General features: G+C 38.2%; 1 protein-coding gene across 4 annotated transcripts in view; it reads left to right on the forward strand.

Annotated features, from left to right (window-relative positions):
- The window catches only part of cadm1b (cell adhesion molecule 1b), a 203,960-nt gene extending 181,663 nt beyond the window's left edge, over nucleotides 1-22,297 (forward strand). For 3 of the 4 annotated variants that reach the window (XM_077541805.1, XM_077541804.1, XM_077541806.1), the window contains 3 exons: nucleotides 5,411-5,461; nucleotides 19,210-19,338; nucleotides 19,469-22,297. In XM_077541805.1, the coding sequence (XP_077397931.1) occupies nucleotides 5,411-5,461; nucleotides 19,210-19,338; nucleotides 19,469-19,587 (299 nt within the window). In that variant the 3' untranslated portion in view covers nucleotides 19,588-22,297. The remainder of the gene's footprint in view (nucleotides 1-5,410; nucleotides 5,462-19,209; nucleotides 19,339-19,468) is intronic. The other variant, XM_077541807.1, reaches the window with a different exon arrangement.
- The last annotated feature ends 2,429 nt before the right edge of the window (nucleotides 22,298-24,726 follow it).

The following is a 24,726-nucleotide window of genomic DNA, read 5'->3' on the forward strand; positions in this document are numbered from 1 at the left end:
CTTTACCAATACCCCCATTATGATTTGGGCTGCCGGGCTTCTGTTTGAAAACCTATTGTTTATCTGGTGGTCATTTAGCCCTTTTCTAAGGCGTTGTCCCATGTGGCCAGCATTCTGAGTGATTCTCTGCTGTTTAAAACATCGATTTGTTCAGATTTTCTCATCAAGAAAAATTGAGAATATAGTATACTTTTTATTTTATTTTATTTTTTATTTATGACCATTTGGTTCGGTTGAAATACATTTTAATGCTACTTTTATTTTTGATCAAGTTTGATGAAAGACACAGACAGAGAGAGGATTTATAGATAGAGAATTTGTTGGTTTTTTCCCCCAAAAAATTTGATTTATAATTTTCAAACTTTCCAATAGCAAACAAACAAACAAACAAAATGAAAACAGAACAAAAAATGTACAAAATAAAAATAAGTAAATAAATAAACTCCTCTCTCCACAAAGGAGTTATACAAATAAAATAATAAATAATAACAAAACACAAAAATCAACAATCTGAAATTGTATCAAGCTGGGTCACTATATTAAAAAAAAAAAAATAGTCCAAGTCTACTAGTTTTCCTTGAGTTGAGCATAAAAAAAAATTCTGGTGTACAGTATGACATAAGTTCATTAATTAGGTGCATGAATCAACACTTTTCCAGTTCTTAAGGATGCATATAGCAGCAGTTGCTGCTAATAACATAAAATGTTTTGTTTTTTTTTTGTTTTTTTTGTAATTCTAATTCAATTTCATTAGAGTTACATCTCCTAGCAACCAGATCCGAGGATCAGGTTGCAACGTCAGCCCACAGACCCGGAAAGTTACTGCAATTATATAAATCCAGTATAATTTCAAACGCATACAGCTCCATGACATATGCACAAGAATTACCACAGACAGAATTTACCTTATTTTTGCACAAATGAAAGGGTCCTAGTAGTGATCTCTATGTGATACCATATCTTTGACTACCGCTTTTAGATTAGATTAGTCATATAACCATTTTGTTTTTTCCACACTGCACATTCGAGTTCCCAACAGTCCTAACGTTGAGTGTACATCAAAACGAGAGATATTCAATACCACTTTTTTTTCATTTTTTTTTTTTTATTTTTTTTTTTTCATTTTTTTTTTTCCATTTTTACACAGATACCAGTGCAGGTTTTCACTTTTTGATTATTCACACTATTTTGCGAGAAGTGATGAATCTTTCATTGTGCACCTCACCATTCAGGTGTGTGTGTAAATCCCCATCAAATCAAGTTCTGTTGTATTGTGTGTGGACATTTGTCATGTTGGTCTGCAGCATAGGACAAAGAAGAGCCAGATAGATTGACATCTTTCCTCCCTCCCTCTCTCTCTATGCTCCTATCATTCACATCCATGCTGCCTTCGCCTGCTCACTGTTTATCCCGACGCTGACTTCTTTGACCTGTAAATCCTCCACGGAGCAAGAGTCAAAGATTGGCTGTATATTTACGTTAGATGTGCAGACAGCGCTCAAAGGGGTTACGGTTTTCATCATGTGGAAAAACTGTCAGCGCAGCTGATCTATGGATGGATAAATGGATGAATGGATGGGTAGAATCTGCGACACAGTAATGAAACGGAACCTCAGGCTGCTTTACATAGATGGGTGTGACATTAACGTTATTAAAATGACATTGTTGTGCTAATGTTTGATGTCCGAGAAGTGATCCCTGGGGGACGCCGTACAAAGTAGGTATGTAGATAAGTTAGTTGGTAGTAACGGGTTGCATGAATGTCAGTCATTAAATCTCTCTCTCTCTCTCTCTCTCTCTCTCTCTCTCTTTTTTTTTTTTTTAATCACATAATTGAATGATCTAATAAACCCAAAAAATTCACATTAAATAAATCAATAACTATATTTTATAAATGACCAATTTACAAGTCTAATTTTTCAATTTGGTTTCTCTATTTCAAATGTTGTCCAAATTTGCTTTGTGTGTTCGAAAGAATATCTTGTGAAGCCAAGTTTCATCCGGATCAGATTCGAATGTAAACTGTCCATCCATCCATCCATTTTCTTAACCGCTTGCTCTTCACAAGGGTCACGGGAGGGGGGGGAGGGGGGGTGCTGGAGCTTATCCCAGTTGGCTTTGGGCAGTAGGCGGGGTACACCCCGAACTGGTTGTCAGCCAATCACAGGGCACACAGAGACAAACAACCATCCACACACACAAGCACACCTAGGGACAATTTGGAGCGCCCAATTAACCTGCCGTGCATGTCTTTGGAATGTGGGAGGAGACCGGAGTACCCGGAGAAGACCCACGCGGGCACGGGGAGAACATGAAAACTCCACCCAGGAAGGTCCGAGCCTGGACTCGAACCTAAGTCCTCAGTACTGGGAGGCGGACGCCCGAATTATTATTATTATTATTATTATTATTATTATTATTATTATTATTATCATGATTATTATTGTTGTTGTTGTTGTTGTTGTACATGTCATTTAATAAAATCCCATTTAACATAACCACGGTTCTCGTCAGATTAGCTTTTAACAGAATGTGCTCATGAAATATGTTTCTTTATATGATTTTGTTCCCTTGAATGCAGTGTGCTGCATTTGAAAAGCCCGGCCAACCGCAACCTATCTATGAAGTCTAAAACCAAATGAAAACAAATACAAGGAAGAGTTGTGTTGCATGTAAACACATTTCACAGCTTTTGTTTGACTTGCCGGTCAAATTTGATCTTTTCTTGGGTGTTTGGAAATCTGGCCTCGTCCACACAAACACTCATACCTGTGCCTTCATAATACACAGGCACCAAGTCATCCAGGCTGGGAAATTGCCCATGGAGAATTCCTGTTTGCCTTGATATTATATGTGCCACATCCTATCACGGCCTTTGTGAAGACCCTCAACCCCTGAATGGCCAATTTCCCTTTTTTTCCACATGCTGACATTTCTGCTATCAGACCGCCTTCGGTCACCGGGAGCGGAATGGCGCTCGCCCTCCTCTTCAAATGCTGTCAGAGGGGAATCTCGCCACGATCCCATGATACCTTCCCCCGTACACTCCTTCGCCGGCGGCAGCATTACACCATCCTTGATGTTTTATCATTAGTTTGGAAGTGTGCGCTCCCCCTGCTGCGGTCTTTTGATGGAATGCAGACAGTCGCAGCGCAGGGAGACGGCCAGCCAATTTCCCCCCGCTGTGACTCTCCCGCAGCAAGGGGTCGCGCTTATCTTTGCCTCCCCCGTGCAGCCCCCACCATATATCCTCCTGATGAGGTACCTGGCGGCCCCCCCATCGGCGCCGCCGTTTACCTCAGTCGCCCTCCGACGTCCGCCTTTTTCCCGTGATGATGTTTGCCAGTTAGCGATGGGTCTTAATCGACGACGTGTGGCGACGCAGGCAGTCCCCGATTGGGGATCACCTCGGTGGTTTCATCGGCGCTCCGACTTAATTACCCGGCGAGATGGTGGGAAATGGTGATATTGAACTGTGTTTTGTGACAGGGAAATGCGACAGATTGTGATGTAACGGTATGACTTGCGTTCAGAAATGTGCCTTTTGTGTGCATTTTGATTCAAGAGAAGGACCATATGCTAAGTCGGGCACATTTATTCCTTGATATATCCTTGACTAGTCACTAGTAAGACAATTCACCTTACGCTTTGGCCAAATGGTCCAGTCGTCAGGATATACAGTACATGGAAACGAGGGTCACAATTCAGTACACTGCCGTAATATCAGTCATTCTTCACAGAGGATAAATAATATATGCATGTCAGTATTATGAGTAGGGTGCAACTGTGTTTTACTAATTTATTCGATCACCTACTGTGCAATATTTGTGTACATTAGTAGGGCTTTTGTATTTTCTTAAGAAATATAAGGGTCTTACTCATAACGTTTTGCGTCAAGAGTCCATCATAGACGGATGTAACAGAGAGAATCATCACTTTTCAAAAGAAATATTTTTCAGCCTCTTCTAATAAATAAACCGGAACTACTGTAAGGTTTTTATTATTATTATTATTATTTTATTTTTTCAACTGTACGGCCCGGTCCAATGTGGTCTGCAGCCGGGTGGTTGGGGACCACAGCATTAGTTGACATCTGTGCGCTGCTAGTGCTACTAAGAAGCACTAGATGTTAACTAGTCAAATTGTATAATGTTACAAGTAGGGACTGTGGTGACTATTGACAGGGAAAATGTCATTGCTTGACTGTAATAACTTTTTTTTTTCCTTTTTTTTTTTTTTTGTTAACCAATAGAGGATGCTAATACACTGTGAAATGGTCATAAATAATTTGGATACAGTAATGGGGTTGTATGTAGAATGGAAAGACACCATATTTGTTCTCCTAAGTGTGCTGATTCTTACAAGTAAAGACAAAAAAAACAAACCTGGAGCTTTGTATCAAGGATATCAAATAAATCTGCAAACAACTTTCCATACTTGCAGTTTTAAGAGAGGTATTGCAAGTTTGTAGCTCGCAATATGATGCCGTACACTTGAACACGACAAGAATTTCCCTTACGATGCCACTTGTAATGATTTTCTGCCATGGTTTATGCCATTCCCATCAGCGTTTATTTCTGCTACCATCCAAACAGTACGGCTTGGACATGAAACGCTTGAGGAAATGTACATTTTCTCAGCACAAATGGCATGACACTGAAATCTATTAGACTGTAAGACGGCTCATTACGTGCCGCTATTGTCTCGCGCCAAGCTAGCTGACGACTGCAGAAGTTGCAGAGCCTATCAGAGAAACGCACGACATCCTCCATTGTTGTCGCTAAACTTGTTTCCCCGCCCTCCCCATGTGGTTGTCAGAGCTTAATCTGGTAACGCCGGATAATTAGCATTGATTTAAAGTTGACACCATTGTTATTAGCTGGAACATAAGCTTTGTCCCGGGAGTTTTCATTGTGACTTGTCTTGTTTTTGTTGCGTTGGGGTTGTAGGGGATTTATTGAGTGGATTTATTTTACGTATTATGTTTTGTATGGTACTGGTGCATATTTGGAATTTATAGTTGCCAATGCAATTACAGTGGAACCCAGTTGGCTAACATTGGGGAAAATGTGATGTGTATTAATTAATTGTAGAGTCACCATCTTAAAACTGTCTAGGTAATATTTTAAGTAACGGTGTTTAAAAAAAACAGACTTTGTAGTCATTTTCAGTATTTCCTTCCTCTATAAACATAGCATTTTGTATTAGCTGTAGCTAGCCGCCACCTAGCTTTAGCTGACTTTAGTCCCTCTGATGAACCCGCACCTGTCGCTCCCCCCCCCCCCAAAAAAAAATCATGTCATTTTAAAAAGCTTCTTGTCATCAATGGCTTTGTCTTCTTTACTCTTTGTCTTTCTTATTTCTTATACATGTTCTTTATTTTTTGTTTTTCTTTACTCTTTTCATCTAGATGCTCCCACTACTATCCCCACACCCACCACCAACCCAGTCAACACGCAAGGTACTGTACACCACCACACCACTACCACCGTTGTGCCCACTGTGCGTGAGTGTGTGTGTGCGGACAGGAAGTTCTCATCAGATAGGCGCTGATGGGTGACATTGAGGACAGGATGCAGGGTGCCGTCAGTGCCACCCCAGTCGTGTGTTTGAGCCCCGCACTCTTCTATCTTATCAGCATCTGCAGCTGTATCTCGCCATCCGCGGCCGTCCGTCATATGAGAAAACCCTTTACATCTCACATACAGCTCCACATTTTGTCTTTGTGAGGCCAGAAAAAAAACAAAAAAAAATACATCAATAATCATTTAAGTAAATGAAAGACAGATCATTGGCCCACCTGCCCTACACACAATGTTGTACGTTTGATTAGGCTTTGAATGTTTCTCAATAGCAGCTGCGTTTTAAAACGCAATGTCAAGGCTACACATGTGGCGAGGACGCCCAGGGAGGTGGCATTTGGATATGCCACGTTGTGACATTTTCAAAAAAAAAAAAAGGGGGCAGAAAAATATGCTTAAAGAACAGGTCCCTTTATCAATAGTAGCGGGAGACTCAACTGATGTAAGTTCAAAGGATTAGAATACCAATCTGTGCACAACATGGTCAACTTTTTACGTACAAACCCTTAGTATGTTACTTAGTGATATTTAGAAAATTCTAAATTTGCCTTTATAATGTGAAACACAAAAAAAAAAAATTTAATCTTCACTGAAAAAAAACATCATCCAATTCTAATTATATTATATATAGTTTTTATGAAAAGTTGTGACAATAATTTACAATTAATATGAAAATAGTTCCTTTAAAAAAAATCTGTGATTTTGCATCGCAGTGAAACGTAAAATTTGAATTTTAGAGGCTTCATCAAAACACATTGACAAGCAAAGCTGAGAATCAACCGTCGTGACGGTCCCAAAAAACTTACCTGGAATGGATGCCACCTACAGCGAGCAGTTGGAGGTTGAGGCAAGCTTGATGCTCCTTTTGCTGCACTAGCTAACTAGCAACGAGCTAAGTCAGTAATCATCGCCTCCGTGGCAGCGAGTAAGATCGACTTCTGTTCTGACAAGATGATACTCACAAAGGTATGATTAGCTAATTGCTAAGCTAACGTGTGCATGAGCACGAGCACAATTCTGAAATATGGCCTTTAATATTGGCATGCGTACTTGTGAAAACGAGTCATAAAGAACGCTGTCCGGCAACAAAATAGCTGCGCTAGCTCTAGTAAGCTAGCATTAGCACTGTAAACAAGTCAACGTCTGCTACGTTGATAACATGACATACTTGGGAGAGGATGTTACTATTACACATAATTTGCTAGTTTAATGTTTTGTTTTCTGGAAAGTACACACAATTTAAAGGGTTTTTGGGTCACCTAATTTTGCATCATTTAGGCAACGGTCAGCACGAGAGTGCAAGTGATTGACATCTTGGCAGTCATGCTTTCTGTTTTTTTTTTTCTCTCTCCATTCTCTTTACAGCTTATTCTCAGTTTCTTTTCACTCTTTCCTTAACAAGCTGATGATACAAACTGTTAATACTCCACGGTGTATTACGCTGCACTTTTCCCAGTGAGCCCTCCGCTTCCAAAGGCAGCCATCATCTATTTCCCCCCCCCGGTTGTAACATCGTGAAAGACGAAAGGGGGATTTAGCGCAATTTATTCAGTGCATGCTGGGAGGATGTAATTGAGCCTTGTCGCATTTCGCGACTCCTCTAAACGTCCTGTCACAGGGGCCACGCTAAGCTGGCTGCCGGTAGATTGCTTTGCAGCACCTTCATCAGCATAACGTGGCAAAAATAGTGAGACCTGCTGTAACATAAAGCACAATTTTCATTAAACAGCTGCCGTGGCGCCACGGGCACCCCCGGCTGAGATCTAACCGGGTTTGTAATCACAGGCCGCCCAGTGTGTACGGCGCAGACGTATTTGTAATTGTCACACGTACAGTCACAAAGACATGAAGCAGCATGTCGCACACAAAGGCCTTTTGAGTCGGTGTCAAGTGTCAGTTGTTGTGTCGTCTGCGACGCGACTTTGAGTTGGGTTGACAAGGCCCCTTTTCTTTCTTGCCGCTGCAGCGCGGGAGCAAACGCCACAATAAACGTCTGCCGTGTTGTTTCATGTTTGTGAAAAGTTTCAAAAGAGTTCAAATTGTCGGGTCTCAAAGGGTGTTTTTGTGCGCGCCTGCAAACCTCTCGGGAGGGAGATAAGTCAACCTTTTCAAAAGAGTACTTCTTGTTTCATGTGTTTGAAAGTTTCTTGCAATAAGTTTCATATTAAACATAAAAACATTTATCAGACTTATCCAAGCATGTTGGCAACTTGCTATGTTGTGGCAAGATTGGGCAATTTTTTCTATAATGCCTGATTGTGGGTGAGCTGGGGCTGATTTTGAGCGTAATAATCTGCAATGATGCGGACAATGTAGGGTTATCACGCAATTAACATTTTTCATCGTAATTAATTGCATGGCTTCAATAGCTAACTCACGATTAATCGCTAATTTTATATCTCTTCTAAATGTACAATAAAATGTATAATAAATCCTTTTTTCTCAATTTTCATACACGTGTTAGCATAAATGTGGAAACAATGTTAAACTAATAGAAATATGGCTCCAACTTGTAGTAATTGATACAGTAATTTTATAATTCATACAATTAAAAAGATGTGCTGTACTATTAAAAAAAATTAATTGTGTTGTGGTTATTATCTGCCACTAGTTGGCATAATTGCATTTGTAAGACAGTGACAGCTCAGTGTATTTTTCTATCTAATCTTTAACATGGCGTAACTTGTGAAATTCTGCAAATTTTTTTTAAATTGTATACAATTTGACCCCAGTCTCCACAAATAAATGCATTATTATTCAATTTATTACTGCTAAATTTTGACATGGACGTGTCTGCTGCGTTGCAACTGGAATTCCCCCGGTACAGGCTTTCCAAGGAAGGGATGATCATTAATTTCGTGTTTATTTTTTTTTTTAAATGAATAAATAATAATAATAATTAATTAAGTAATTAATTAATTAATTGAAAAAAAACAGTGGTGTGATAGGAACTTTAAATTAACTCAAAATTAACACTAATTTTGACCAAAATATGGGTTGGGAAAAAAAAATTAAATGTTAAAAATATAAGGGGAAAACAAAAACCCGCTGTATACAATATTTATTACTGAAGGGCCACTATCTTACATAGATCCTGTTTTCTGTAATTATCTAATAACAATGACATAATTTCAATTTTTCGTTCATGACACAGCAAAAATAATAATAATAATAAGTCAATGTCGCACTGTATAATGATTAGATTGGGCGAATGAAGAAATGATTGCGAAAACGAGTGTTTAACGATGGCAGAGATTACCCAGAATCCTCGGCTCGGGAGCAGGGTGAGATAATTCTCCCAAGCCATCAGATGCTCGGAGATGATCCGAGGCAGGGACATCATATCCCGGCTAAGCCCTCACTAGACGCCGTCAATGCTCTTGGGCAGCCTGCCCCCATACGGAACATGGAATTAGGTTGTCGGCTTGATTGAACAGACGATATCCCCTTCGATTGGCAGCTCGGGAGCTCGCCTCCCTTGTTCCAGCCTCGTCTGAAGGAGCCTACGGTTGAAATGTGCAGGTTTTCTCAGGTCATGCTGATCGGACTTGATGGATTGATATTGACATCGCGATTCAGTGATTTCAACATTTTTTGTATTTCTTCAACTCCACTTTAAATATAATTGAATAACTAGAAAAAAAAATAGTAGCAAGTAAAATAAAATATATGCTGTTCATGCTTTGGCCTTTTAGGGGCAGTGTGGTGCATGCATGGAAATACAAGATAAAGAGTAGAAGAAGAAAGTGGTAAACATCATTGCTGAAACTCATTTTTCACAGATTAGGAATAATATATAACACTATTATTATTATTATTATTATTATTATTATTATTATTACTGTCTGTAGGCTATGTGTGTTTGTGTAACGCTAATTTTTGATAGCCGGTCAATAGTCGTTTTCATTGAGTGCTAGCATTATTAGGCTGGTGACACTGAGAAATTAAGGATTTCTTGTGTTTAGATATAAAAAGTGTGCACTTTTTTTTTTTGTGTGCGTGTGTTTAGCTCGCCCAGCTAAGCCTCTGTTTTCTCGCTTCTCTTTCCTTTTGACTAGCACGTTACATGCCTTGTTTTCTTCTGTTTACTCACACTAGCACATGGGAGGTTTTTTTGTTTTTTTCCTAACAAATGTGGCAATCACGCACCAGATGGAGTGTGAGGAGTCCATTTTTGTGCCCATTATATGAGCGTCCGACATGATTCCACTAATGTTCAGTCTCGGAGTTCTTGTTGAATTTTACGAGAGTGCCGTCCACTTGGACGTCTCGGGCGTGTCGTTGCCTTTTCATTTGAAAAAATTAAGGAATAGTTTAGAAATGGTAATTATTCAAACCGACCCCCACCCCCACCCCCACCACCCCCCCTTTCATACTGTACCGTTGTTTAGTGTGATTCCCAGTTGATTTTCTCCAGTTTATTTTTGTTTAATAAAGAAAGTGAGTGAGTTTTATTTTTTTTAATTGGTCCCTTAGGAGGAACAGGTTGCTAGTGCCAGCCCAGCCTCAAGTGGCGCTTCATTACGCTAATGTTGCGTTCTCATGGAGCAAGTTGCCAGTAATTACAAAAACTGCACATTAGATGTTGCATGAAGCCTCCCTGGTCCACATTTTTCAATAATATTTGAAGAAGGAACAAAAATACAGATTGCCCGTGATCTTTTGGCATAAACAACTTGAGGATGGTTCAACGACACAGTTTTCATTCATTCACATTTTTATTTATTGCAGTCAGACCTTCAACTTCTTTTCTTCCCCCCCTCTTAAATCACAACATTTGTGCATCGTCAAATTATCCTTGGTTGTTACAAAGACTGCCGGGAATCTATTTAACAGGAGAACCGGCGGCAATGAAAAGTCCAATTTTGCGGCGCTTGAGTGCAAATGATTTGGTTAAAGGTTAGCCGTGTACGCTCGCTCCTCATCTCGTGTTTGCTTCTTTCCTTTTCGAATCAAACACAAAAGATGCGGATGTTTTTCGATTTTGCTTTGCCAAATGGCTATTGACAGGCCGGCAGTTCATTCTTAACTGTTGCTCCATTGTACCAAGTCCGTTCGGTGAAGGATTTACCCTATCAACGGCAAAGTCATTCACGCTACATCAAGGTCATTTGTGTAATATATAATGTTTCTGTCAGGAGTGCCCAAACGTTTTTTACCCCAGGATCTCGTTGAGCCAGCCAACAAGAAACTGAAATGTACCTTTTCTTTGGGCGATATTTGGGGGCGGTCCACTTGGGCATCGGTGCCTCGCGACGATTATGTCTCTGATTAGGGAGGGCAGAGCGCTACCAGTGCCTAAAATTCTGGGCCACCCATGCAGCTTGGAATCTTTTTTTGAACATTTATTTGGATAATAGGCTTTATTAATTAATTTATTTATTTATTTTATTTAAGTTATGCGATCTACTAATACTACCTTTGCAATCAGGTGGACAAATAACAAAAACAAAAAGGCTATTGAGAGAGACCAAACCTAAAAATAAAACCAAACACAAATAGTGGATCATTTTAGATATGATTATTATTTATTTATTTATTTATTTATTTATTTTTACCTGCAAATACAGTAAATACCATTAAATGACATTCTAAGTGTGTGGAATTTACTGTATATTGTCTGTAGTCTACAGACTAAAACAAATTTTCATTCGAACGTATAATAGTAAAATCATATAAATTGATAAATAGTTTTTTTTAATGCATAATAAAATACCCAAAGGCAAATTACCATAAAATAATTGAATCCACAAATATGAAAATTAAGAACAAAGATGTTTAAAGGGATACTTGACTCACTGAACAATTTTCACGAGTGAAATGTTAATATTTTGTCCGGAATGAATTTGATAACTTCATTTTTCATGTACAATTAATACCTTTAAAAAGTCATTTTTCCACTGTCGACTGATGATGACATCACCTGTGCTGAGGAAGTAGGTAACAAATTAACAATCATGGCTCACCTAAAAATAAATAAATAAATAAATTTAAAAAAATCATGGCTCACCTGTTTTCTGGGTTTGGTCAGTAAACTGAGCCATGATTGGTCGTTACCTACTTCCTCAGCAACAGGTGATGTCATCATCAGTCGACAGCAAGTAGAAAAAATACTTTATAAAGGTACTAATTGTACATAAAAAATAATGAAGTTAGTTATAATTAATTATAGACTAAATATTAACTTTCTACTGCTGAAAATGGCTCAATGAGTCAAGTATCCCTTTAAAAAAAAATCCAAATTTAAGTTTAATATTATTCTTTTTCTTCTTGCAGTTCAGAAGTATGTATATTTTAGCTGTTCTATACTTTATGACTTCAAAACTTGAAAGCCATTTATTTATTTATTTATTTATGTATCTTTTTAACTTGGTATTAATTACTGGCAAGCTCAGCAACAAGTGGTACGTGTTTTGACATGATTAATTGATTCATTTCACATTTCAAGCGTGACATATTTTCCAGAGAGATGTCTATGGCATTCACATTTCTCAGGAAAATTTCATGCTCCAGGAATTACAGCCATAATTGGTGTTAATTGTATGACGAGAGGAAAAACATACATGTACAAAGACAAGCGAGAGGTGACACGGTCAAGTATGTGGCGCAGAGCTGCTTTCTCCATCACCCAGACGTGGGCATTACTTGCAAATCCCCTTGATCCCCGCCACACCACCACCATAAATCCCCGGCGGCCTGCTCACATCCTGTCAAGATGTCGTCGCGGGCATGTCAGCGCTCCCGCACGGAACGGCGAGCGGTGCCTCGCTGACAACATGGACAAGCAGCCGCATTACAGACATCATCAAATTGTGCTTATTACAAGAGGGAGGCAGGACACGCTGCTGTCTGTTGTAATAATATATGACATTTGAATGTGACACATAGTGGGGATATGTATCACGCGCACGTCTATTTATTGAACCTCTCCTGGGGATCCGGCTCTTGATCCCGACAGGATCCTGCCTTGTCGCACATTCAAACCGCCGACCTGGATGAGTCAGCCAGAAAGCATTGAGAAGCGGAAAAGTAGTGGAAGACAAAAGCAGGCCAAATAAATCTGGTTTGCTGTCTTGACTTGAAAGAATTTACAATTGGCACTGTTGGTTCATTTTAATTACAGACACTGGTGTCAAACTTAAGGCGCAGACTTTTTTGTCATGCCAATTTTGGTTTTGTTGTCAAACCTAGGGCTGGGTATCGATTCAGACTTCTAAAATCGATTCGATTCATTATTTGAAGGAAAAACACTCCCAAAGTCGATGCTACCTTCCCATTAGCATTGGCTAACTTCCCGTTAGCCCCAGGCTAGTGAAGTTTCAAAAATAAAGCGTGTTTGGTATTTAAATATGCAGTGGATGTAATTCTTAACGTTGTGTATTTCGTTTTACAGTTAAGTCCAACTGCGGTGTCATGAAACATCTTAAACGACGCTTCGGGACAACAGCAGAATAACCGGAATAACGTACGCTACACACTTGGTAGTTGCTAATGGCACGCGAGCAAAATGGTGCATTCAGGGTACTTTCACAGCGTCGGAAACTTCGGCTTTTTTTCGATAACAATTTAAGGGGAAAATATTTAGCTCAATTGGCCGATTGTTTTGGCCGATATTTGAAGGCCAATAATAATCAGTGGCCGATTAATCGGTCGGGCTGTATTTGGCACATTAAAAACTGCATTAAAAGTATCGATTCATGGTTTTATGAATCGATATTGGGCTATGAAAAGGAATATCGATTCGATATCGATATTTTAGACGCAGCCCTAATCAAACCATAGTATTTATATATATTCCCTATTCATTCCCAATTGCGCATTCAACATAGATTCCACAAATTTCTCATTCAAAATTGCAAATGTTCAGCTCATTCGGGTCACCTTGAGAAAAATTTTCAACATTCCAGTAATTTTGCAATTTTTCACATTTTTCTCATTCCACATCGTTCCAATGCATTCAATTTCAATGAAATTCATAATTCCACATCGTTCCTTATTTTTCAATATGAGTAGCATCACACATTTTTTTTTACTAACACATTGGTGCACATTTTTCACCAATACCATTCCACATAATTCCAATTCATCTCATATCATTCCACATCAATATCATTATGTATCGTTCAAAATCATTCCATGTCTCCATTTTGTTTTTGTTATGTTCTGAGGTTGGGTCCCAAAGCGCAGACACAAATAAGATTTTAACTGTTTATTCACATAACTTGACTAGACAAGAAACAACAACAAGAGTTGCATCGAGAATCACGAGATGCCAAACCTCCTCGGGCTGTGGAGATGCACACAGGAACAGAGGCAATAATCCGACAAACACACACTTCACAGACCGTATTACAGACAGTGAATCGATCTGATTGGTTGTGACTAAGTAAAGGATTAAAGATTGACATCACAAAGCTCCTGACATCACATAGCTGTCACATGACTTAAAACCAGTTGAAACTAGATGCTGTTACATGAATTCCAAACAGACACTTGACCTGACGGTCATGAACCCAAACTTTTTTTTTCATTCAGCATTCACCACACAATTTCTAACATTGATACACCAACATATTGCATATTTTTCACCATATTATAATATTTCATATCATTCATGGACAATCATTCCACGTTTACATTTTTTTTCATTCATCACTTCAGCATTCGCACACAATTTCTCCAGAAATTGCAATGTCTAGTTTTCTATAAATCCAATACAAGTAGTGCATGGGCAGATTTCACATATGTTTAAGACGTGCAAACTACAAACAAATGATTAAATATCCAAATCAGTGCCATTTTTTAACTCGTTTTTTTAAATTCAATTTTAGGTTTTTCATGAATTTGCTTTGTTCATCCCTTGACATTACACGCTTCTCTTCTAGCTTCACTATATTGATTGTTTTTTAATTATTAAATTAATTATATGTCACACATTTGGTGATGTGATAATTGTTCTATACAGACTGTCACGGCATAGAAATACGTGTGAGCAAGGAGGAAAGAGTGCGAAAATAGATACAAAACGTTTAGGATTATTTGATGCTTGCAGTGTTGCAAACTCCAACTGGCTTAAGTTACACAGCTTCACTTCTACGGTAACGGACATTGTTAGATATTTTAATATGGCCTACCACCGAAACTCAAACTAAATTATAATCCCTCATATAAACTCACAATTGATGAGAATTACAATTTTTAATTGATTGACCGTCCTAATATATACACATACACAAAAGAATGAGTTAACGCCTCATCACGACAGGTACGTTAACCCCCTCACCTCCATCTCTGAGCACATTGTAGGCAGCCTTACGCTTTAAAATCATTTCATTAAACACTTGAACGCTCCATGCGGCATTGTGTAACAAGTGTTGTGTTGTAATGCACGTTTGTAGCGGTGTGATGGAGTCAATGAGGATGAGTGTACTTGATGTACTTGAATAGTAGTAGAGCTTGTTAAAGAAGTAAATGTGGAAATGCATTGCTTAAATGTTTTCATTAACATGAAAAAAAAAAAAAAAAGTATACCACTTGATAAAAATCAATTCATGATGAAAGAAAAGGCCAAATGTCACAATTTTGTGATTTAGTGCCATATTTTCTCTTTGTTGAAATTTCTTTGCAAAAAAATACTCCCCCCCCCCCCCAAACATACAGTATGTACTGTTTTTGTTCTGTTGGATAGATTTATATTTTCCTATCATTCTTGATGATTTGATTCATGATTCCCCACCATAAGTAATTCGTATTACTGTTATAAGTACACATAGCACAATACCATGACTTTTAAAGGAAATAGTTTATTGACTAGAATTGTGGGCTGTAGCGAAAAGCATGACAGCTTGAATATGACCTTGGACAGTGACATAGAGCTGCGGCGCACAATGCTGAATGTAATATGTTTTCGTGGAGGTTTTTACGTCTGAACATTTTTTTTCTCTCTTTTTGCTTCATTCCGGGAGCATACAACCTGGCTTTTTTGTTTATTTTTTTTTCACCTGTTAAAATAACTCTCCCTAGGTGTGCGGAGGCATGTTTCCAGGCGGATGTGTCAAATGAAAGACGGCAGGGGGCAAGGTGAGGGCAGGGAGGGAGGAGGGGGAGAAAGAAGGTAGTGGAGGAGAATCGGCGGAGTTTTTCGAAGGCTGCAGACAGGACTGTGCAACCGCCTGTTTTTCCTTTTTTTTTTTTTTCCTTTTTTTTTTTTTTCCTTTTTTTTTTTTTTTTTTTAAGTGCACGGGTGTTCATTAAAGTGCAGTTTTTCCTTCTCCTCGGGGACTTGGCCGTGCTTCCTGGCATCCCCGCCACAGTAAACACACCGCGCCTTGCACGCACGCCCAAATCTCGGCACGTGGTTCATTCCAAGAGGAGGGGGCGCTCATGCGGAACCGAACTCCACAAAAAAGCTCATTAATTGGTTTCATCTCGCTCGCGTTTATGACAAATTATGCTTTTTAAGGACGGCCGTGCGGACTTTTTACAGCAATTACATGGTGCAGCAGTAGGAGCAGTGCTTCCTAAGAACCCGTGGGTGGCGCTGTGGCAAACTATTTATTTATTTATTACACTTTTAGGGGGTGACCAATTCTCCCTTTTCTTTCATGTGTCATCTACCAAAAGTTGCCAAGAAAACAGCTTAATGACCATTATTGGATTATAGCTATTTTTTTTTTCTTTGAAGTTGCTCAACGTCTGCCTCCTAACAAGGACATGTACTTTATTACATCCATCAGGTGGGACTGTGGAAAAAAAAAAAAGTGCCATTCATGCATATTCTCACATTCAGACTTCTGAACCGGAAAAAAAAAAAAAGAAAAACTCTGAGATATTGTTCCTCCATCGTCACTCCGCTGGTGTCTTAGAACGGAATCGTCCAAGTGGAGAGCATGACTAGTGAGATTGGTGGCAAATTGAGCTGCTCTCTCATGCAGCAAAGAACAGTGGCGCCATTTCCACACCCCCGTCGGCCGCCACACCTCCATCACTCCCAGTGCGCGCCCATCGTAGACGATTGATAAGTGCCTCGGTGCTATTCTGGGCCGGGACATGTAAAGGCTTCAAACGTTGCCTTGTTCTTTCCGGGGTGCGGGAGTGTGGGAATAAATGCGCCTTAATGTGAGCGAGCGATGCTCCGTGACACCTGAGGCAGCCTCACATTTCCCCGCCCGGGCGCAATTTATCTGCAGGCTGGCGTCTCGGTCTCTCATGATGGAGCTCGATATGACTTCCACAAATGGCCTCTTATGAAGCCCAATATATTTTATTGCGTGTGAACTCTCGCCCAAATTGCAGGCGGCGTCGGAAGTTCTTAAAACGCCCCCTCCCATCCCCAGACGGTATAAAAGCACCAACATGTATGGTCTATATAACGACACACCAGTGACAGCCAGCAAAAGAAGAAAGCGTTTTATTTGCTACGAGTCAACCGCTACAGTTGGTCTTATTTGATTTTAAGTCACTGTGATGAATGAATAACATGAATGTTAGCACAGATGCTAGCGCTAACACAACAAGTATCCTAGCTGGTCCACTAATATCAAAGATTTTAGTTTTTGGACTGTGTTATTTACTTTTATCATGAAAGATGAAATACATCAATAAATAGCTAGCATTGATGCTAATGCTAACTAACACAACATGTGAGTTGTCCTGGATTTTCCCCAAAAATATAATAAAAGAAGAATTCAAAATAATTAAAACATGTTTAGTCCCTCGCACCACTGACACCCCCAACTGTGTCAAGTGTCGTATGCTTATAAGATACTTTGATAACTAAACATATTATGAATAAACAAAATGTTTTAGCATAATGGGTATACCACCAATATTTACAGGATTTTCTCAGGCACCCTCGTACTGTGTAATTTACTTTTATCTTAATAAATAAATACATCAATCAATAAATAAGTAAGCTTATAAGCTAGCCCCAATGCTAGCGCTAATGCAACAGGTGTCCTGGCTGGTCCACCATTGTTATAAAGAATGTTTGTTTGTTTTTTTGGGGGGGTGTGGCATTCTCAGGCACCTCCATACCATGTAATTTACTTTGATTATGATACAAAAATATTTTAGAATCAATGATGCTAGCGCTAAAGCATGTATCCCACTGAGGGGGGCGAACGATTGCGAAGCTAGCGAATGTTGATTTCTTCTCAGGTTCAAAGTTGTTCAAAGTTCCTTGCGACAAGAAAAAAAAACATTAAACTCTTGGCAAATGTTTAGAGAATGTTACGACCTTGAATGAACCCAGACAACAAATCAACATTCGCTAGCTTTGCAAACGTAAGCCCTTCAGTGGGATACGGGCTTTACACAACATGAGAGGTATTTATAACGGAATAATGCCGAAAATGCCCTTTGAGTATCCTGTCATGAATCAATTAATCAATATGTTAGCACCAGTGCTACTGCTAGCGCTAACACAACAGGTGTCCATACTCCAAGCTGGCTATTTTGAAGCTGTTGTATTAGGGGTCAAATTATTCCATCTTTCTCATTTAACAAGGCATGTAGTGTTATTCTCGTCGTTTACAGTTTGAATAGCCTCGCACGCAATATGAGTGCACTTGAAGCTCTGAAAAGACGCGCAAGTGAACGGTACCACGCGATGATCCAGTTGCTGTGTGTATCGTTAAGTAAGAACAAAAGGCTTTAATAGTCTATTTGTGGGCTCTTTAGTTAAACCGTTTAGCATACACTGTCTCCAACCCCCTCGGGAGCAACTGGTGCCATTGTAGCGTGTCTTTGCTTTCTTTCTTTTTGTCTTTTTTTTTTGTTTCTCAGTAAACAACACAAACTGGCACTTTCAGAGCCGAGCTTCCTTGGCGGTTAGGTCAAGTGACGACGCTTGGAGAGAAAATAAGCCCATTTTGTTTATCTCGCCAGTGTAATCATTTAATGGCTGTTAGCACAATAAAAAAACAAAAACAATATTTGAATGGCACAGGTTTTATTTCGCCCACGATGAAATCAAACACTCTAAGATGTTATTGAAAGCTTGTAGACGTTGTTAAGATTTAATTGACACAATAATAAAAGAAGCACCATTTGATGCAATAACATGGTCTCAAAAGTATTCGGACAATGTCGTGCCAATTACTTTTGAGGCAAATGTACAGTAAGCCCTTGTTTCTCATGGGGATAATGGATTTATAAATAATTTTTTATATATAGTTTTGGAATTTAATTTTAATTAGTTTTGATTTGTGACTTTGACACTATTTTTTGTTGAGTGACAAGGCAGCGCTGCACAAGACATTGTGCTGCCCATTGAGAAACCCCCCCCCGTAATAAACGTAAATCAACGTTTTTGGCGGCATTCATTAGTATTTTAGAATACGTTATTAAACGTTTTTGGCAGTCAAAGAGTTAAGGGACTTTTAATTGACAATTGTCCAAATCCTGGTTTCAACTCCCTCCCACCATGTTTGATGCATGTTGTGGTATACTTTGGATCTGTACTTTTCTCTCACCATCAGTTTCTTCTATCATGGTTGACACATGGTCGGAATTGCAAAAATGGTAAATGTCCTCCTTTTGTATGAAATAAAATCCTTGAGTTGGATTTGCGGTGCACATCAAGCTCCGTATTTGTTGACGTTAAAACAAATGTCCCCGTTTTCAGACTCTCGAGCAGGCGAGGGCGCGCCACCCAAACTTGACCACGCGGTCATCGGCGGCGTGGTTGCCGTGGTGATGTTCGCCATCCTCTGCGCGCTCATTGTCCTCGGTCGATACTTCGCCAGACACAAAGGTAAAGCGCGGCCAATCCCACTTGACCATGAACTCATCCCCGCCGTCTTTTGTTGCCGCCTGATAGGATTGTCGAGTGTGTTTTTCTTTTCTTTTCTTTTCTTTTCTTTTTTTTTTTTGTTCGCGCGCAGGCACTTACTTCACGCACGAAGCCAAAGGGGCGGACGACGCGGCCGACGCCGACACGGCCATCATCAACGCCGAGGGCGGACACAACAACACAGACGAGAAGAAGGAGTATTACATCTAAAGTGTGGAAGGAAGGCTGGTGGTGCTTTTGGCAGCATTTTGTCCAACTCAGATTCCGATCATTGTTTGGTGGGTGGGAGGGAGCGAAATTAGGACTGGCGTGGCCTCGTGTTGACAAGAGGCCGAAGCTTCTGTCTCGAAACCTTCCTGGACTGCTTGGGGCCTAAACTTCTGTACACTTTCTTTCTTTTACAGACTATTTTGTGCCTTGTTCTATTTCCGTTTTGTTTCCTCTCACTCACGTGCTTGTTGGTTTAGATGTGGACGCCAAGGTGAAAGTGGCCTGTCGTGTGTGCGTGTGTTAGCTTGTGCCGCCGAGCACAAACAGGATGCTTATCGCCCTTTTTATTCTCCCAACCACTAACGTGTACATTTGATGCTGTTGGTTTACACATGGATGTCAGACAAAACAAACAAACAAACAAAAAAAAGTTCAACTAAATAGCCACTTTATTAGGGACACCTGGTCAAAGTTGGATGAAGGTTGTCATAGACCCCCCCCCCCCCCCCCCCCCACCCCCCAAAACCGAAGCTTGCCCTAACCCTGTATTATTTTTGAGAGTTGTTTAAGATTGAAGTTGTAGTATCCCAAATCCAAAATTTGGGGTGGGGCCATGTGAGAACCCCGAAGTCTGTGCACGAGTCCGGAACCAGATCAAGTGGTTGTTGAACAGGCAACAATTTTACGATGAAAGTAAAGTCAAATTCCCATGATAAAGTGGTACTTTTTATGTAAGTCCTGATTTTATGAGAATAAGTCAAATTATCGGGCCAATGAAGTCAAAATCTTGAAAAAAGAAATCACAATTTTTGCGATAAATTACCACAGGAATGCAAATTTCATAAGGACATTTGATATTGTATTTTTTGAAAATAAAGGTTAAAGGTCAAAATATAATTGTAATACATTGACAAAATCAGACAAACTGTGAATGAGAATGAAGTCAAATTATCATGCCAATAAATTGGAATTTTACGAGGGAAAGTTGTAATTTGTATGAGAATTAAATCAAATATGTAAATCTGCAATTGCACGAGAAGAAAGTCAAGTATGTATGATTTTTATGAGAAAGTCATAATTCTGAATTTAAGTTGTAATATTGAAGTATTTTAAGAGGGTCAATGTTTGCATTTTAGAGATCTAAGCAGTCGTGTTTTTAACAAATATATTGTGTGTAAATAGTAATAGCCAATTTTGTTAGCAGTTCTCCGGAGTGACTTGTTTCAGCCGTGGTGCGTTTGTCAGTGTGGAAATTTAGAAAATCACTGGCTAAATTACGACTCTATTCTTGTAATTTTATGACGTGATTTTCGTAATCGAATGCGGGCCATTCTGAAGGCACGGTGTGTCTGATAAAGTGGCTTTTTACTTTTTATTTTATTTTATTTTTATTTTTTTTATTAAAAGTCGCCTGTCTTTGTATCAGTATAGATTTCAAGACAGCAGTTATCTTTAGAGGTTAGCCTTGGTGTAAAGTTCAGTCTAATGATAGCTGATCAAATGTTCGTTATCGAGTAGATGTCATTTAAGTTGGATGTTTTTGGAGTTAGCATACATGCTAACAAAAAAAAAAGGAACACTTTAATGTTACACAGCGCATCTATTATTTTCTCAATTATTTTTAGGCAATGGCCACAAAATCTAAACATTTGTATCACATTGATCAGCCTGGTAAAAAAAAAAAAATACACAACCCCAACTAGTGTATTACATTTGTTTTGGTTTATTCAATTATATTTGTTTCCCAAAGACTGGAAGAACATTAAAACTAGAATTATGCTCATGTTTAGCTCAAATGGCGACCTCAAAGGTGAACAATTACTGTAAAAATATGAATCATTCCTGAGCAACAACGTGACCTTCCTACTGTGTTGTACTTTTTATTATCAAAAAGTAACACTTTTACAACCTGTTTACGCTAAATTTGGCTAGTCACCACACTTGCACCATCATCATTTCTGTCAGAGCAGCATGTTTTTTTTAAAGCTCCTTCACATCATTAAATAGTTTGTATTTAGAAATTGATGGACAAATAGAAGGAAATATTCTTCTTCAAGACTTCCCTGTTTTGTGTTGTTTGGCATAAAGAATAGGCTACCTAGCATTATTAGCTAGCATGTTTAGCTCAAAAGTTTAACAATTAATATGAAAATGACGCTTTTCTGAGCAAACCATTAACAACTCGACACCCCCTTTGAGATTATAATTGGCTGTGTTCTTCATTAGTACATTTATTAAAGTAAAAAGTGTCAATTTTAAGCCCGTTTTGTGTTTAGTGCTATACGTAGCTTGCTAGCCAGCTTCCAACCAGTGGTATGATTTTCTTCTATGAAACACTTAAAAAAAAGATCCCCAGTTTTTGATAATTTTCTTAAATAATTTTATTGACTATTTAGTGTTTGTCCGAGAAACGGATCGACAAAAAGATCGGAGACTTTCTTGACATTATTTAAGCATCAAAACAGGGGAAACAGCAAAGCCAGCATGAGGGTAAGCTAGCATGATGTTAAAACTTAGCTTAATAGTTAAAACAATTGACATCTTTACAGTTGACTGTGCTTTGACGTGAGTTCTCGTCTTTATTTTGACATTTCCGAGTGACTATTATAAACCCATTTTTTGATTGCGCTAAATTTCTCAGCTAGCTTATTAGGGATAAAGCAGTTCATTATATATATATATATATATATATATATATATATATATATATATATATATATATATATATATATATATATATATATATATTTCTTTCTTTCATATGAGCAAAGCCATATGGTTTAATTAGATTCTTAGATGTTGATACCTTCTAATGTACAAATAAATAAGGGGAAATGGGCGTTATGTCTCTTTCTTGGCTAGCATCCATAAGCAGTAAAAAGACATTTATTGAAGTGTTGTTACCCTCAGGCCACCTTTGATTGGTCTGGAACGGACTACTGCACCATCAACTGTTTTTTTTCCCCCTTACTTGTCGCCTCATAGCCTCAAAACTTCAATCAAAAGCTTTCGTTTTGTTACCTAGCAACAGAAACCCAAACCCAAAGTCCCAGCTAGTTATGCTATTATAAAACATAATAGTACGTAGGATAACCACTGCCTTAAAGCCACATCCCGATCACGAGTAGGGGAAGGGGTGAAGGGACTTCCTGGTGTGATGTGGAGGCATACAGTTGCTTGGATGCTTTAACGCACGGGTGGGAAACCGAGCCCCACGGTTTTTATATCACAGATCCACTTCTATTTCAAATTCACTAAAGTACAAGTGATGTAAAAAAAAAAAAGTTTAATGGCCTCTGTCTTCTCGTGTTTGAGGCATGTAAGAGACAGGCTTAACTCAAAGAAATTATAAATACGACAACAGTATTCTCATAAAATCACGACTATTCTCATAAAATTGACTTGATTCTCCTAAAATTAAAACTTCAGTCACTACAAATTATGACTTTAATGACGTTAGTCTTACAAAATTATGACTTTCATCTTGTTAGCGTTTCACTTGTAAAATTACGACCCATGAAATGACATCTTTCAAAAGTACAACATGATTATGAGTATTCATATGAAAATACAGTTTTGGTCCCATAAAATAGTGATTTTATTTGTATTCCATCGCAATTTTGTTCTCCTGAGATTACAATTTTTTGTTGTTGTTAGCTTACAACTCAGTCGTCAGAATTACAATGTACCGATTGTGACATTTTTCTGGTTAAATTTTGTTTTTATTCTTTTCAACAGTTTTATTCTTACATAAATGTCCTATTCTTATTATTACTTTAGTTTTGCAAAATTATGACATGCTCAAAATTACAACTTGAATCTCTTAAAATAAGATAATAAAATGAGTTTATTTCCCGTAAAATTACAATGTTTTCATTATAAGTTACAACTAAATTACTCAAAATTACAATTACAATTTACAAAAGAGATTGTGACTTTTTTTCTTGTAAGACCACCTTGACATTCACACAAACTTTCATTCCAAGTTCATTTTCAGAAAAATTGCATCTTTTGTCTCACTTCATTAACATTTAATTCTAACGTTCTACATTTTTAAAAAAAAATTATTTTTTTTTTCCAAAACATTATATTCTTCTCTGATTCGGATTTTTTATTTTTCTTGAGAAAATACCATTTTTGTCTTGTACAAGCCTACAAGTTTTTTTGTTTGTTTTTTTTAAATAAAGTTTGGCTAATTTTTCCTAAAATGTTAAACCAAATTCTCAAAATAAATGTCCCAACATTCCAATTTAAAAATTGTTATATTAGTTTTTTCTTTCTTTTTTCATTTACATTTTATTGTGACTTTTTTTTTAATCTGATTATTGCGATTTATTGTCTTAAAAAAACAACAACACAACTTTCCACACAAATTCCACATTATTCTCATAGTATGAGACTTTTGTTCTTCTTCTAAAAAAAAAAAAAAAAATTATTTTACATAAAAAAGGCAAAAATCCTGATTTAATCCTCATGACTAATTTATTTTTCATAAATTGAATGGGATTTCATATAAAAGGTTCCCCACCCCTGCACTAAAGTCTTTTTATTTTGTATATTTGTTCTAAGTGGCTCGACGCGACTTTGGTCCACGTTGTCGCTTACCGACGCGCCATTTTGAACCCCGGCGTTCGTGTTGTACAAAAGCTTGGATGGTCCCAGATGTTGTATTTATTATGTATTATTAAATTTGATGATTTCAAATGTTCATTGGAGCATTTCTTATTTATGAGGATGTCCATTGTAGGCGAGGTTAAAAACAAGCAGCGGTCAGCCAATCAGACGCAACGACAGCGGATGGAGAACGTGTACACGCCCATGTTTAATATGACTCTGATTTTGTCAAATACACAACAAATGAGACTATGATAAATCATTTCAAAACTGTAATTGAAAAACTGAGTCAATTGAGAGCAAGATCCTTGACAGAAGTCAACTAAAATATGTTATATTGCAACTTTATTCACAGATTACATTTTTTTTTGTCGGAATTCTCATAAGGTTGTAATAAATAAACGTTTTCCTACAAAAAATGACTTTCTGCCATTTTAAAATGTTACTTCTTTTTAAAAAAAAAAAAAAAAAAAAATAATGGCGCTTGACCAAAATATTTGAACAACTTTGCAGTACATTCGAACG

Source organism: Festucalex cinctus, chromosome 13 (genome assembly GCF_051991245.1).
Source record: "Festucalex cinctus isolate MCC-2025b chromosome 13, RoL_Fcin_1.0, whole genome shotgun sequence".
NCBI lineage: Eukaryota > Metazoa > Chordata > Actinopteri > Syngnathiformes > Syngnathidae > Festucalex > Festucalex cinctus.